At 47.4% G+C, this 16196-nt stretch overlaps 1 protein-coding gene across 1 annotated transcript in view; it reads left to right on the top strand.

Annotated features, from left to right (window-relative positions):
• DNAH12 (dynein axonemal heavy chain 12) overlaps positions 1–16196 on the top strand; it is a 937015-nt gene that overhangs the window by 630074 nt on the left and 290745 nt on the right. The window contains exons 51-52 of the mRNA XM_069206470.1: positions 5547–5636; positions 7322–7462. Of these exons, the coding sequence (XP_069062571.1) occupies positions 5547–5636; positions 7322–7462 (231 nt within the window). The remainder of the gene's footprint in view (positions 1–5546; positions 5637–7321; positions 7463–16196) is intronic.

The raw sequence follows: 16196 nt of genomic DNA, 5'->3' as shown, positions 1-16196 counted from the left end.
TAAAATAGCTTATTGCCATTTTAACAAAAACTATATATGATATTGCTTTTATTCAAAGATCCTAACTTACCTGTGTGAAGTACCTTGCATTTTATGTGTTTACTTCAAATCTTGACCCTGTGGTTCTTAAAATAAACTAAGAAAATATATTTTTCTACATAAAAACCTATTGGCCTGGAGTAAGTCTTTGAGTGTGTGTTCCTCATTTATTGCCTGTGTGTGTACAACAAATGCTTAACACTACCCTCTGATAAACCTACTGCTCGAACACACTACCACAAAATAGAGCATTGGAATTATCTAATTTTACCACAATCTTACCTCTAAGGGGAACCCTTGGACTCTGTGCACACTATCTCTTACTTTGAGATAGTATATACAGAGCCAACTTCCTAGAATCATCTGTCTTTACTCTGAAAGGAAGTTACAGCTGTTTTTGCCACGGGATCCATAGAGAGGGTTCTGTTATCAGAAGTAGGCAGTGGTTGTTATTCTTGCTACTTTCTGATTTCCAAAAAGAACAAGTGGCTTCGCCCTGTTCTAGACTTGCAAACTGTCAATCTCTTCCTCAAAAAGGAGAAATTCAAGATGCTCATTTTAGCTCAGATCTTGTCTGTCGTAGACGAAGGAGACTGGCTAGTAGTGCATATTTCCACATCCTCATCTAATCTGCCCACGGATGTTACTTGCGGTTCAAGGCAGGCCACGAGCACTTTCAGTTTACCGTGCTCGCTTTTGGCCATACCAGCACCCCTTGGGTGTTCACCAAGGTGATGGAGGTGGTTGCAGCTTATCTGCGGAGATTAGGGCTTTCAGATGGCTGGTTGTTGAAGGCAGGCACAGCCCAGGTTGTCGTCTCCCACCTTCAGGCTACAGCAGACCTCCTTCATTAGCTGGGGTTCGCTATAAATGTGCTGAAGTCAAACCTGACTCCTTCTGAGATGTTCCCTTTCATCTGAGCTTTTCTTGACACAGTGCAGTTTCGGTCTTATCCTCCCAAGCAGCAAAATAAGAATATTCAGGTTATAATACTGATGTTTCAGCCTCTATCCTGGATTTTGGTGGGAATGACCCTGAGGCTGCTGGGCCTCATGGCCTCCTGTATCCTGCTGGTGAATCATATCATGACAGATGGCATATGCGGGTTCTGCAGTGAGTCCTGAAGCTCCAGTGGGCGCAGCATCAGGGGAATCTCTTTGACATGGTCCAGTTCTCTGAGGGAACTGCAAAAGACCTACAGTAGTGGCTGACGAACCGTGATTTGGTCAAAGGCAGACTCCTCTTCCTTCCCCAACCCAATCTGACAGTAGTGACAGATGCGCCACTCCTGGGATGGGATGGCCATCAGGGAGAGGTGGAGATCAGAGGACTCTCATTTCCAGCAGAATCCAGACTCCACATCAGCTTTCTGGAGCTCCATGCAATCCAGGTAGCATTGAAGGCACTTCTTCCCTCTTTCAAGGGGTAGTTTGTGCAGGTGTTCACAGACAACACTATCCCCATGTGGTACTGCAACAAGCAGGGTATAGTGGGGTTGTGGACCTTTTGTGGAGAGGCCCTCTGGACGTAGCTGGAAGGGCACGGCATAACCCTTGTCGCTCAACACCTGGCAGGTTCTCTGAACGACATGGCAGATAAGCTCAGCCGGAGATGCATGGCGGATCACAAGTGGCATCTCCATTCCGAGGTAGCATAAGGACTATTTCAGCAGTGGGTAGAGCCTTGGTTAGATCTTTTCACCTCGGAAGAGTACGCAGAATGTCAGCAGTTTTGCGTTTTGGAGTTTCCAAGGCAGCTATTAGCTTGAAGACACTTATCATCTGAAGTGGAGTTCAGGCCTCCTATACACCTTTCCACCCATACCACTGTTGCCCAGAGTTCTCAAGAAGATCAAGAATGACCGGGCCCAAGTCATTCTTGTGGCTCCGGACTAGGCACAGAGAGTTTACTATCCCAATCTTCTGAGGATAAGCATTGATCCTCCGATCAGGCTGCCCCTTCTGGAGGATGTTCTGCTGCAGCAGCAAGGGAAGGTTCCCCACCTGAGCCTGTCAACTACCCACTTCCTTGCTTGGAAATTGAGTGGCAACAGTCTATAGCTTTCGGCCTTCCTCCAGCAGTCTGTAATGTTATTCTGGCAGCTAGGGATTCCTCCACCAAATGGTATATGTCTGCTGATGGCAAAAATGTGTAAAATATTTTACAGAAAAGTCTATTGACCCTCTTTCTGCCTCTCTTTCTGATATTCTATTCTTACCCTTCGGAAATGCCACCTCAGCATGGGACAACTCCTGGTGGGCCACATTCCTCAGTGCCCCCCCCTGCACCTACTGAGCATGCACGCAACTTAGGAATCATCCTCGGCTCCTCCCTATCAATGACCTGCCAGGTAAACTCTGCCGCCTCCTCCTGCTGGCACACACTCTGCAAACTTCAGAAGATTTCCAGATGGATCCCAGCAGAGTGTCACAGGACAATCACCCACACCTTAGTCACTAGCAAGCTCGACAATGGCATCGCCCTCTACGCCAGCACCTCAACTAGAAACATCAAAAAACTACAACTCATCCAAAATGCCACCGCCAGACTCATTCTGGACCTCCCTCGCTGAGAACACATCTCCCAACACCTGAGGACCCAGCGCTGGCTATCCATCGAGAAGCGAAATCACCTTCGAGGTACTCACCCACACGTACAAGGCCATATACAATGCAGGACTAGCCTACCAGAACCACTGTGTCTCCTTTCACACCCTGCCAGATCCCTCTACTCTGCCCAGATGGCCCTGGCCACCATCCTTCTCATCTGCAAAACCACTGCCGGAGGACGATCCTTCACCTACTCTGCAGCAAAGAGCTGGAACAACCTCCCCCTACACCTCAGACAAAGCCAATCGCTCACCATATTCAGGGAGAACCTCAAGACGTGGCTCTTTGGATGAATTTCCTTCCCCCCAGCGCTTTACAAATATTGATTGATCGATTGATTGACCCTTGCTCAGCAGGGCTCTGCTCTGGGCACTCTTAAAGGTTATCTCTCTACTCTGTCTGCCTTCCTGCAGCTGCCTTACCAACCCTCTTTATTTAAGTCCCCTATTGTAAATGGGTCTCTCAAAGGGCTTGTACATATGTTTCCCCCTTCGCCCTTTATCATGCCTCATTGGGACTTAAATCGGATTCTCACTTACCTTGTGTGCTCTCTTTGAGCTGCTGCACAATTGTCCCCTCTGGCTACTTACTATCAAGACAGCCTTCCTAGTGGCAATAACATTTGTCTGGGGGGTGAGTGAGCTGAAGGCTTTGTCATACAAGCCTACTTATCTCTCTGTGCTCCCAGGCAAAGTGGTGCTTTGCTCCAGGGCCTCTTTACTGTCAAAAGTGTTGACCCCATTTCATTTGGGACAGTCTGTCACCCTGCTCAACTTTTACACTCCTCCATATCCCTCTAAAGAAGAGGAGCCACTCCACTGTCTAAACCTAAAAAGAACATTGTTGTTCTACCATGACCGCACAAAAGAGGTCTGGGTGGGCAACCAACTCTTTGTGGGCTGTGTCAGAGCTAAAAAAAGGTCATGCAGTACAGAAATAAATCATTTCACACTGGGTCATTCTCTGTATCAAGATCTTCTACATTGTGGCTAAAAAGCAGCCGCCGGAGGGCTTTCGGGCCAATTCCAGGGGAAAAGCTGCAACCACGGTGTTGACTTGTGGAGTCCCGGTCCTGGGGATTGCCAGGCAGCAACGTGGGCATCTCTGCACATGTTTCCAAAATACTACTGCCAGGACAGTCAGGTCCACATGAATGGACATTTCGGCTGTTCGGCCTTGCAGGACTAATTTGTATAGAATATTTGTCCGCAGCCCACCACCAGAATGGCATGACTTAGATATCTATTCAAATGTAAGAAATCTGCAGCTAGAAATCTCTATCAGATTAACAAGTTACTTACCTTTAGTGATGCATCATCTGGTAGAGACAATATTTAGCTGCATATTCCTTACACACTCACCCATGCCTCCCCGCTCTGTGGGCAGATTCTGGGACTAGGGTTGCCCCCCTTTACAGGGCCCTAGTTTGGACACACATTCATCAGTTCACATCGTGACTCTGCGCTTCTGGCGTGAAAAGTTTTGAAAATTAACTGATGTCCGCACACCTAGGTGGGGCCTATATAGGTGACCGAAACATCACTTTCGCTGCCAAAGATACTGCTGTTGCCTTGCAGAACTGAACAAAGCCACCCAACAGCACGTAGGGGTACTGCTCATGCAAAAATCTTCTGAATCCAGTCAAGTAAGTAACTTGTTCATTACAAACTTAAGGGGAGTTGGGACACTTGACATCACAGACCTTCAATACCCTAGTCACTGTGGTCTTGCTCTTACATTTCTATAGCGTGGGTGAGTCATCCTTGCCCACAAAAAAGACCTTGAAAAAGCCCACGCCTATGTACGTATTGGCTGTACTTCAGAAATGACTGTACATCAAGAAACAATACCTGGAATAAACAAAAGGGAAAAAGCACCTTTTCCTTAACAGTGGTTCTTTTTTCTTGTATTTAAAAAAACTGATCTTATTTGTTTATATTGAATGCTAGTTTCTCCATAAACACTACTTGCAATTACAAATTTGATCGGCCTGTGACTTATCCATGTCCTCTGCATTAAAAGGAACCTTTAATTTGTCCTTTCTGCAAACATACTTAAAGACATCTTATTACCTCACTTTCTGCAGGGTTACTTGCAAGTTCTACATTTTAGAAAATTTACGAAAAGTCTACTCAACTTCCAAATTAGTGATTTTACAGTATCAGGGATTCACCTTATTTCTCATTGATTTGCTATTTAGGCTGTGTTTTATGTGGTGCAGCAACAATATTTGTCTTTAACATAGACTTTGTGCTAGTGGTCACTTGACAGAAATTGGCACAAATGACAGCATCATTCAGATTTCACACACAAACGTTCTTGTGCTGAAAAGTGATGAAAAATTTACGCGATCGCTGTTTGAAAAGGTCTTGTGTTGCGCAGCAACAAACACCTGTTAATATATGCAAAGAGGGTTTTCGATGACAGGAAAAGCACAAACATTCCTAGGATTTAACACACAACATCCCTCGGATTCCTTGCAAAGCCATGTCAGAGAACAACCTGACTTTATGTCACATCATAGAACCCAATGAAAGCAGGTGTAAACAATTGGTAAAAGAAAAACTGCATGATTCTCACTATAATTAATACATGTAAATTCCATCAAATTACACAAGATACGGAAATTGCTGAAGAGGCAGTTGCTTGCTTATAGAAATGTGCACTAGTATGTGTCTATTATTTACAAATCGTTGACAACACGACTCGCCTTGGCTCCTTAACATTGCACAAAATTACTTCTTTTTGCACAAGCACCACCAGTGGGCTATTTGTTATAATTCTGAAGGTGAGTTTTTCTTTTGCCTTCAGTAATGCAGTGATCCATGAATTTTAGTAAATCAGGGAATATTTGTATGTTTCAGTTGCATATAGCAAATAATTTTTTTCATTTTGCAGATTCTTGATTACTGGGGTCCAAGTAAGAAACTATTGGGGGACATGAATTTTCTGAGAGATCTCAGGGTATATGACAAGGATAATATTCCGGTAAGTTTCTGTTTCTACTTCTTTCCAAAACAAATCATGTTTGCTTCATATGCACATTCCCACACCACTTAAAACACTCATGTAGCTGCTCTAATTCTGGTTAAATGAGAAAACATTCCTTTAGAGCAGCATGCCTTTTTTGCTGAATTGAGCTATTTCTTTTTTGGAAACTTTCATTTGTCTGGAGTATCCATAAGCCACTTAGCTTATTTCATACAGCGATAAAAACATGGTCTTCTCTAGACAGCTAAATTATGTATAAATCTTTGGCTAAAACCATACCTAGTGGGATAAATTATTTAGAGGACTATTTTCGTTGAAGAATTACTTTTCATATCATTGGTTTATCTTGATCACCCAAAAACATTTAATTCTGGATCTCCAGATCAGTATTCTGAGAGCAGCCTATGTCTCAGATAGCTTGTGATAACTGTTATGCCAATCCTTTGCTTAAAATACATGTTTTTAAACTTAGAATAAGATAAGGTATAGATTTCTCTTCTATCTGTCAAATTAGCCCACAATTAAGTCATTTAGCTTTGAAGGATGTTTTCTAATTTACAAATGTGTTAGGTACAGCTAGGAATACTAGAAAATGACTGCAGTTGTAAAGCCATTCCAAAATTGGTAATATCCTAAGTGGTGTTCTACTTTGGCATAGATATGTCTGACAGGCTTCCCTTATTACATTTAGCCTAATTTGCAGGTTTCTAATGCTCTTAAGTTAAGTTAGGTGCCCAGATATTAAGTCTGCATTGGCAAATTTACTTACCTAGTCAGGATCTTGGAATATTGATATTGATAGCCACAAAAGAAACCTGGTAGAGGACAAAAACAACCAATCTAGCAGACTATCCACGGTGCCATATTTTGGCTTAGGGGTGATATTAAGGTGTGTTAATGCTGGAGAGCATGCAAAATGTTCACCCACAAGCCTGTAGTTCATTTGTATGCAGTTTTCCACCTTAGAAACACACCTACCACTTCTCATATGAGTTAATGTATTTCCATCATCGGAACAGGAGCAAAATATCTCCATGTTCCATAGGTATTTGGCAGAAGGGATTACTTCACCGGGAAAAATATTTTCCTATTTCGGAAAGAGAGAAATAAAGTTTTATGTGTTAATGAACGAATGCAGTTAGTCCACATATACAGGTGCAGAGGAAGAGTACACGTAATCTATATAAGTGCAGAGGAAAAGTACACGTGATCTTTACAATTTCATGCTTAATCCTAGGGAACTTCTGGATCTCCAGAGCTTTACTCAAATTGTATGCTTATGTTTGTGGTATGTATATTTCTGTTGGTTTTAATACAATTGTGATTGAAACTTGCTCAATTATCCCAAGTATAGTTATTACCCTAGATGACATGAAGTTTTCCACCATTCCTAGGAGAGTTTTAATATATAATATTTAATGTATAATATCTTAATAAAAGTTGGGTTAAATGCTTAAAGTCTAAAGCTTCAAATATTAGACATAGTGAAACCTGATCTTGAGAAAAATGTAGAAAAACACGCTTGCAGGACAAGGCATACTATATGAGAACATTCAGCAGCTTACAATCAACAAAGGTAATGAAAGGTTCCAAATGTTATTGCTGTGCTTCCAAAATGTCAAAACTTAGCTTAGCAATAAAATAATAAACCAGTTGCTTCACAAAAAATCTTTATTTTACAGGTTGCAGTCATGCAGAAGATTCGTAGTGAATTTATCACTAATCCTGATTTTGATCCCGCAAAGGTAGCTAAAGCCTCATCTGCTGCTGAGGGACTGTGTAGATGGATTCTAGCAATGGAAGTGTATGACAGGGTTGCAAAGGTATGGCTTTAAAGTTTGTACTCAAACTAACTGGAGTAGCACAATTTCAAGGACATCAAGTGTACATATTTGAATACAAACAGTTTTGTTTAAATTAGTATTTAATAGATTTAATCAGAAGGTGCACATTCCCTGTTACCCTCAGTGTTCCTACAACAATATGTCAAATACCTTAGCTCTTAACCTGGATTGCTGGCATATCCAAGGTCTAATAAATGAGGCATTTACCATAGAGTCTATGTATACACAAGACCTAAAGTAGGTGGGGTTAATTTCCCAGATGATATTCATAACTTTGGGTATGCGCAGTGCAGTTTCAAAATTTAACCTCAGGACAAGTGGTGCACTTGTGTCCAGGCAACAACGATTTAAAACACGTAAATGTGAGTAGAATCCTTAATGACCAACTTTTATTACCGTTGTAATCATTAATATTGTTCTAAAATTAAAGACATATGTCTGAAATGATTTGCAATAAATTTGGTTTGGTGGCAAAAGTATACATTGTTTACAATGTTATAGTTTGAATATAGAGAGCTCCTCTTTCTGGTAGTATCCTCCTGCTCAAAGGTTCCTAATGACCATTTGCTTGAGTGGGAGCTGCATGGAACTACTTCTGGTAGTGCAGAATGGGCTATAGTCCACTTTCCAGAGCACTACATCTGAAGTAGGGCCTTATATTCACGAAGTGATGATTGTGAAGGTATAACCCCACTTGATGGAAGGTTTATAAACTATACTGTGCAGCGTACAGGAGCTGTACCAAGGTTGGCATACTCCAGACTAGGTTTAGAAGGACTGTCACACAGCAGGCTAGACTTTTAGAGCCTTATTACAATTTCGGCAGACGGAAAAGCCTGTCTGCCGAAATCCCGACGGGGAGGTTGCCACCATTGTGGCTGCCTCCCCGCCAGTTCCATTATGAGTTTCCCACTGGGTCAGTGGGTAGAAACCTCAGTTTCAGCCCACTGGCCCAGTTGGAAATGGCTCACAGCATTGTCTCCAGCTCGTAATAGAGCCGGCGGCAATGCTGTAGTGCGCAGGGTGCACATGCACCCTCGCAATGTTCACTGTCTGCAAAGCAGACAGTGAACATTGCAACGTTGCCGGCCTGGGGGGCCCCTACAGTGCCCCCCACACCTGTTCTCTACCAGCCTTTGGCTGGCAGAGACCAAAGTTGTAATCCCCAGGGCAGCGCTGCTTGCAGCGCTGCCCTGGTGGATTAGGACCGCCAAATCCGACAGACCGCTGGGACGACTAATCCTGGCAGTGCTGAAGGTCCGACCGCGGCACAACCGCCGCTGTCATAATACAGTGCTTGGATCACCGCATTGGTGGTGGTCCGACCGCCACCGTGAACCTGGCGGTCATGAGATCGCCAGGTTCATAATGAGGCCCTTAATGTTTAAGTGATGTGTACACTAAACCTTGCATGTTTAAGCTGTCTGTCCCAGATTTGGAGCACTATGTATAATGTTTTCGTTTTACAGCTTACATCCTCAAATTACTTTCTACACGTTACATCTTTAGATTGCTTGCTATCTCAGAAAGCCCCCTTCCATTGTACTCCTAAAGTCCTGCAAGAAAAAACTGAACTTGACTCACTCAATGCCACTTGAATCCTTGACCTGGTCAGTGAACTGCTCTGCCTCCCGTGGCTCCACCTGGTAAGAGGAGCCCTCATCCCTCGCTCCTCTGCACTCCTGACCCCTGTCAGGAGTTTGAGGTCCTCCTGCACCAGCAGGCTTCTGCCTGCATCTCATCCCTGGTGTCAAGTGGGAGAGCTCTGCTTTTCCACTAGACTGCCTCTCTCCTCTTTTTCTCTGCTTCTCTCTCTGTGTGCTCTCTCTTCTGTGTCTGCCCCCTCTTTGCCCCTTTTGTCGTTCGTTTTTCACAGTGCTCCTTTCTTGACTTTGACTTTTGCTTTATACTCTCTCTTTGCTTTTTCCCTCCACTTTGCTCTCTCTCTCACTCTTGCTCTCCCCCCTCTCTCTCTCCCCCACCACTGCTGCCCCTTAGGCCACCCCCTCCTCTCCCTCACACTGCACCCCCACTGCTGCTGCCCCCGCAGCCCTGCCCCTTTTTCATGCTGTTTTTTGCCCCAACTCCCGCCTCCCAGCTGTCCTCTCCCCCCCCCATCTCCCTACTTAATGGCCACAGCTCGGCCACACCGCTGGCGCGCCAAGGCAAAGCCGCCTGCACCTGTCCACGCCCAGTGCCGGAACCCCTGGCTCTCATCCCCCCAACCGCCGCCACGCACATCTTCATTATGACACCGCCCCCTTCCGTGCCCTCAACACCGGCCGCTCTGCCGTCTGCCTTCAAACCTCCCCGCATATCACCCGCGGACCCTTCTTCTGCAGAAACTACACCTTCACCAGACTCCACGCCAACAACACACTCACCAAGGCAAGATGCAACCATCTCAGATGCATCCTTCTGAGCACCGCTCCGTCCACAAACACGCAGTAGAGCTATGGAACCTACTCGACTCAGCTTCTCCAGACGTCCCCTTTCTGACTGAGACCTGGATGAACCCCTCCTCAGCGCCTGACATCGCCATAGCCATCCCAGACGGCTACAACAAAAGACATCCTCAGCACCGCCGAACATCTGCACTTCCAGATCCACACTGATCCAAACACCACCCTCTGAGGGACCCTCGTCTACAGACCCCCAGCCCCGACAGCAGTTCAGCAACTCCATCACCGACATCATCAGCACGCACGCTCTCGCATACACTGACTACATACTCCTTGTGGACTTAAACTTCCACCTTGAGAACACCAATGACAACAACACCGCCACCCTGCTCGACAACCTCGGCCTCAAACAGCTCGTCACGACTCCGACCCACTCCGCAGGACAACCACTCAACCCTATTTTCTCCGCCAGCCATCACGTCTCCTTCTGCCACACCATCGAACTCCACTGGACAGATCACCGCTGCATCCACTTCTCCATCAAGAAACCCACAACACACCACCACCCACAACGGATTCCCCACCGCAGTTGGAACAAGGTCACCGAAGACCAACTAATCATGACCCTCTCCTGGAACCCACCCATTGACACCACGGACACTGACACAGCTGCCCGCAACTTATGGCAATGGATCGACACCTGTGCCAACACTCTCGCCCTGATCAAGAATCCTTTCAACAGATGCACCGACAAAAAGGCCTTCTGGTTTACCGTAGACCTCCACGAATGTAAGCAGACCTGCAGAGGACTCGAAAAGAAGTGGCACCAAGATCAGACACAGGACAACCACACAGCCTTCAAAAACACCATCCGCAGACACCACCAACTCATCTGAACCGCCAAGAGAACCACTTTTCAAAGATGGAATCCACAACAATGCACACAGCCACAAGGAGCTCTTCAACATCGTGAAGGAACTCTCCAACTTCACCTCCAACGCCAATGACATCTTGCCATCTCAAGACCTCAGCGACTCCCTAGCCTCCTACTTCCACCACAAGATTGCAGACATCCACAACAGCTTCATCACTCAGACCCCCCCGCTAACCACCAACACCACAGACTCACCACTGACAATCCTTCTGCTCTCCTGGACCCCCGTCAATGACAACGACACCATCGAAATCTTGAACACCATCCACTCCGGCTCTCCATCCGACCCCTGCCCTCACCACATCCTCAACCAAGCAAGCTCTGTCATCGCACCCCAACTACAGAAGATCATCGACAGCTCCTTCGAGTCCGACACCTTCTCGGAGAGCTGGAAACACTCTGAGATCAACGCCCTCCTCAAAAAACCCAAGGCAGACCCAAAGGACCTCAAGAACTTCCAGCTTATCTCCCTGCTCCTCCCCCCCGGCAAAAGTCATCGAGAAGGTTGTCAACAGACAACTGACCCACTTCCTTGAGGAGAACAGCACCGTGCACCCTTCCCAATAAGGATTCCGCAGCAACCACTGTACCAAAACTGCCCTCATCGCCACCACCGAAGACATAACCATACTCGAGAACAGCGAAACTGCTGCCCTCATCCTCCTGGACCTCTCAGCTGCGTTCAACACCGTCTGCCACCACACCCTACGCACATGCCTCAGCAATGCAGGAATCTGCAACAGACTGGACCTGGACTGGGTCACCTCCTTTCTTACCGGCTGAACCCAGAGAGTCCTCCTCCCCCCATACCGCTTCCAAGCCACCAAAATCATCTTTGGCGTTCCCCAGGGCTCGTCCTTCAGTCCGACCCTCTTCAGTGTCTACATGGCCCCACTCGCTAACATCGCCCGATCTTACAACCTCAACATCATCTCATACACCAACGAAATCCAGCTGATCCTCTCCCTCACCAAGGACTCCAGCAAGACGAGCCTCCATGAAGGAATGAAGGCCATCGCCGAATGGATGAACAACAGCTGCCTCAAACTCAATTCCGTCAAGATGGAAGTCCTCATCTTTGGCTCCACACCCTCCGCATGGGATGACTCCTGGTGGCCTGCCACTCTCGGATCCGCTCGGACTCCCACCGATAACGCACGCAACCTAGGATTCATCTTGGATTCCTCATTCTCCATGAACCAGCAAGTCAACGCCATCTCCTCCTCCTGCTTTAACACCCTCTGCATGCTCCGAAAGATTTACAAATGGATCCCCACCGAAACCAGAACAGTCACCTGTAAGGAAATGCCTCCTTGGCATGGTTACCCCCTAGCTGTTTGCCTTTGCTGATGCTAAGTTATGATTTGAAAATGTGCTGGGACCCTGCTAATCAGGCCCCAGCACCAGTGTTCTTTCCCCAACTGTACCTTTGCTTCCACAATTGGCACAGACCTGGCACTCAGATAAGTCCCTTGTAAATGGTACCCCTGGTACCAAGGGCCCTGATGCCAGGGAAGGTCTCTGAGGGCTGCAGCATGTATTATGCCACCGTGGGGACCCCTCACTCAGCACATGCCCACTGCCTCACAGCTTGTGTGTGCTGGTGGGGAGAAAATGACTAAGTCGACATGGCACTCCCCCCAGAGTGCCATGCCAACCTCACACTGCCTGTGGCATAGGTAAGTCACCCCTTGTCGGAAGTTGGCTCTGTATATACTATTTCAAAGTAATAAATAGTGTGCACAGAGTCCAAGGGTTCTTCTTAGCGGTAAGATAGTGGCAAAAGCAGATAATTCTAATGCTCTATTTTGTGGTAGTGTGGTCGAGCAGTAGGCATATCAGAGGGTAGTGTTAAGCATTTATTGTACACACACAGGCAATAAATGAGGTACACACACTCAAAGACTTACTCCAGGCCAATAGGTTTTTATAATGAAAAATATCCAACCTGTGGTTTATTTTAAGAACCACAGGTTCAAGATTTACAGTTAATACTTTAAATGTAGGGTACTGCACTTAGATACTTTAGGAACTTTGAATGAAAACAATATAATGTGCAGTCTTTGTAAAAATGGCAATAATCTATTTTCAAAGTGGACAAAGTGCAAAAATCAACAGTTCCTGGGGGAGGCAAGTATAGGTTAGATTAGGAGGTAAGTAAAACACTTTCAAGTCTCAGTTCTGGGGCATAGGCAGCCCACCGTTGGGGGTTCAAGGCAACCCCAAAGTTACCACACCAGCAGCTCAGGGCCGGTCAAGTGCAGCGGTCAAAGAGGTACCCAAAACAAATGGGCGCCTATGGAGAACAGGGGTGCTCCGGTTCCAGTCTGCCAGCAGGTAAGTACCTGCGTCCTCGAGGGGCAGACCAGGGGGTTTTTGTAGAGCACTGGGGGGGACACAAGTAGGCACACAAAACACACCCTCAGTGGCACAGGGGCGGCCGGGTGCAGTTTGCAAAGCAGGCGTCGGGTTTTGTATAGGTTTCAATGGAGGGACCCAGGGGTCACTCTCGCGGTGCAAGCAGGCACGGGGGCTTCTTGGGACAGCCACCACCTGGGCAAGGCAGAGGGTCACCTGGGGTTCACTCCAGCGTCGAAGTTCGGTTCCTTCAGGTCCTGGGGGCTGCGGGTGCAGTGTGGTTCCAGGCATCGGTTCCCTTGTTACAGGCAGTCGCGGTCAGGGGGAGCCTCCGGATTCTCTCTGCAGGCGTTGCTGTGGGGGCTCAGAGGGGTCGTCTCTGGTTACTCACTGGCTCGCAGTCGCCGGGGAATCCTCCCTGAGGTGTTGGTTTTCTGCAGGTCGAGCCGGGGGCGTCGGGTGCAGAGTGTAGAGTCTAACGCTTCCGGTGGGAAACGTGAAGTCCTTGGAAGTTGCTTCTTTGTTGCAAAGAAGTAGCTGGTTTTGAACAGGGCGCCGGTTCACGGGAGTTTCTTGGTTCTGTAGTCCAGGTCAGTCCTCTGAGGCTTCAGAGGTCGCTGGTCCCTATCGGATGCGTCGCTGCCACTATCTTACCTCTAAGGAGAACCCTTGGACTCTGTGCACACTATTTCTTACTTTGAAATAGTATATACAGAGCCAACTTCCTACAAGGGGTGACTTACCTATGCCACAGGCAGTGTGAGGTTGGCATGGCACTCTGAGGGGAGTGCCATGTCAACTTAGTCATTTTCTCTTCCTAAGGCAAGGTGCACTATACCACAGGTGAGGGCATATGTGCATGAGCACTATGCCCCTACAGTGTCTAAGCAAAACCTTGGACATTGTAAGTGCAGTGTAGCCATAAAGAGTATATGGTCTGGGAGTTTGTCAAACACAAACTCCACAGTTCCATAATGGCTACATTGAAATCTGGAACGTTTGGTATCAAACTTCTCAGCACAATAAATGCACACTGGAATTTATTGTAAAATGCACCCAAAGGGCATCTTAGAGATGCCCTCTGAATACCAGTCCGACTCCTAGTGCTAGGCTGACCAGTTTCTGCCAGCCTGCCACAATCAGACGAGTTGCTGGCCACATGGGGAGAGTGCCTTTGTCACTCTGTGGCCAGGAACAAAGCCTGCACTGTGTAGAGGAGCTTCTCGCCTCCCCCTGCAGGAACTGTAACACCTGGTGGTGAGCCTCAAAGGCTAATGCCTTTTGTTACAGCACCCCAGGGCAACCCAGCTAGTGGAGATGCCCTCCCCTCTGGCCACTGTCCCCACTTTTGGCGGCAAGGCTGTAGGAGATAATGAGAAGAACAATAAGGAGTGAACAACCAGTCAGAACGGTCCCTAAGGTGTCCTGAGCTGAGGTGACCCCTGCCTTTAGAAATTCTCCATCTTGAGATTGGAGGATTCCCCCAATAGGATTAGGGATGTGCCCCCCTCCCCTCAGGGAGGAGGCACAAAGAGGGTGTAGCCACCCTCCAGGACCATAGCTATTGGCTACTGCCCCCAGACCTAAACACACCCCTAAATGTAGTATTTAGGGGCAACCCAGAACCCAGGAAATTAGATTCCTGCAACCTGAAACAAGAGGATCTGCTGACCTGAAAGCCCTGCAGAGACGACGGAGACGACAACTACTTTGGCCCCAGCCCTACCGGCCTGTCTCCTGACTCGAAGAAAACTGCAACAGCGACGCATCCGACAGGGACCAGCAACCTCTGAAGCCTCAGAGGACGTGCCTGAACCAAAGGACCAAGAAACACCTATGAGCAGCGGCTCTGCTCAACAACAGCAACAGCTTTGCAACTTTCTTACAACTTTTAAAGACCTCACTCTTCCCGCCGGAAGCGTGAGACTTCACCCTCTGCACCCGACGCCCCCGGCTCAAGCTCCAGAGAACCAACACCACAGGGAGGACTCCAAGGTGGCTGCGACCTCGTGAGTAGCTCAAGACGACCCCCCTGGACCCCCAAGGCGACGCATGCAGAGAGAATCCCGAGCCTCCCCCTGACCGCGACTGCCTACAACAAGAAACCCGACGCCTGGACCAAGCACTGCACCCGCAGCCCCCAGGACCAGAAGGAACTGAACCTCAGTGCAAGAGCGACCCTCAGGCAACCCTCTGCCTAGCCCATTCGGTGGCTGGCCTGAGAAGCCCCCCTGCACCACTAGAGTGACCCCCGGGTCAGTCCATTGATTTCAATTACAGACCCGACACCTGCTTTGCACACTGCACCCGGCCGCCCCTGTGCCGCTGAGGGTGTGTTTTGTGTGCCTTCTTTTGTCCCCCCAGTGCTCTACAAAAGCCCCCTGGTCTGCCCTCTGAGGACGCGGGTACTAACCTGCTGGAAGACTGGAACCGGAGCACTGCTGTTCTTCATAGGCGCCTATGTGTTTTTGGCACCTCTTTGACCACTGTACCTGACCCGCCCTGAGCTGCTGGTGTTGTAACTTTGGGGTTGCCTTGAACCCCCAACGGTGGGCTGCCTATGCCCAGGAACTTAGACTTGTAAGTGTCTTACTTACCTGACAAACTAACCATTACTTACCTCCCCCAGGTTGATTTTTGCACTGTGTCCACTTTTAAAATAGCTTATTGCCATTTTTACTAAACCTGTGTATGCTATTGCCCTAATTCAAAGTTCCTAACTTACCTGTGTGGAGTACCTTGCATTTTATGTATTTACTTAAAATCTTGAACTTGTGGTTCTAAAAACAAATTAAGAAAATATATTATTCTATATAAAAACTATTGGCCTGGAGTTAAGTATTTGAGTGTGTGTTCCTCATTTATTGCCTGTGTGTGTATTAGCTGTTTAGGGTCACAATGGAAGGGAGGCAGGGAAAGCGGAGGCAGTCCCCCAGAGAATGCATCATCTAGCCTTTGAAATTCCTGAGCCTTACAGTTAACAGACCACCAGTCCTCCAGGCCACTTGCATCCTAATGA

This window comes from Pleurodeles waltl, chromosome 9 (genome assembly GCF_031143425.1).
Source record: "Pleurodeles waltl isolate 20211129_DDA chromosome 9, aPleWal1.hap1.20221129, whole genome shotgun sequence".
Classification (NCBI taxonomy): Eukaryota; Metazoa; Chordata; class Amphibia; order Caudata; family Salamandridae; genus Pleurodeles; species Pleurodeles waltl.
This window is presented reverse-complemented; position numbering and strand designations above follow the sequence as displayed.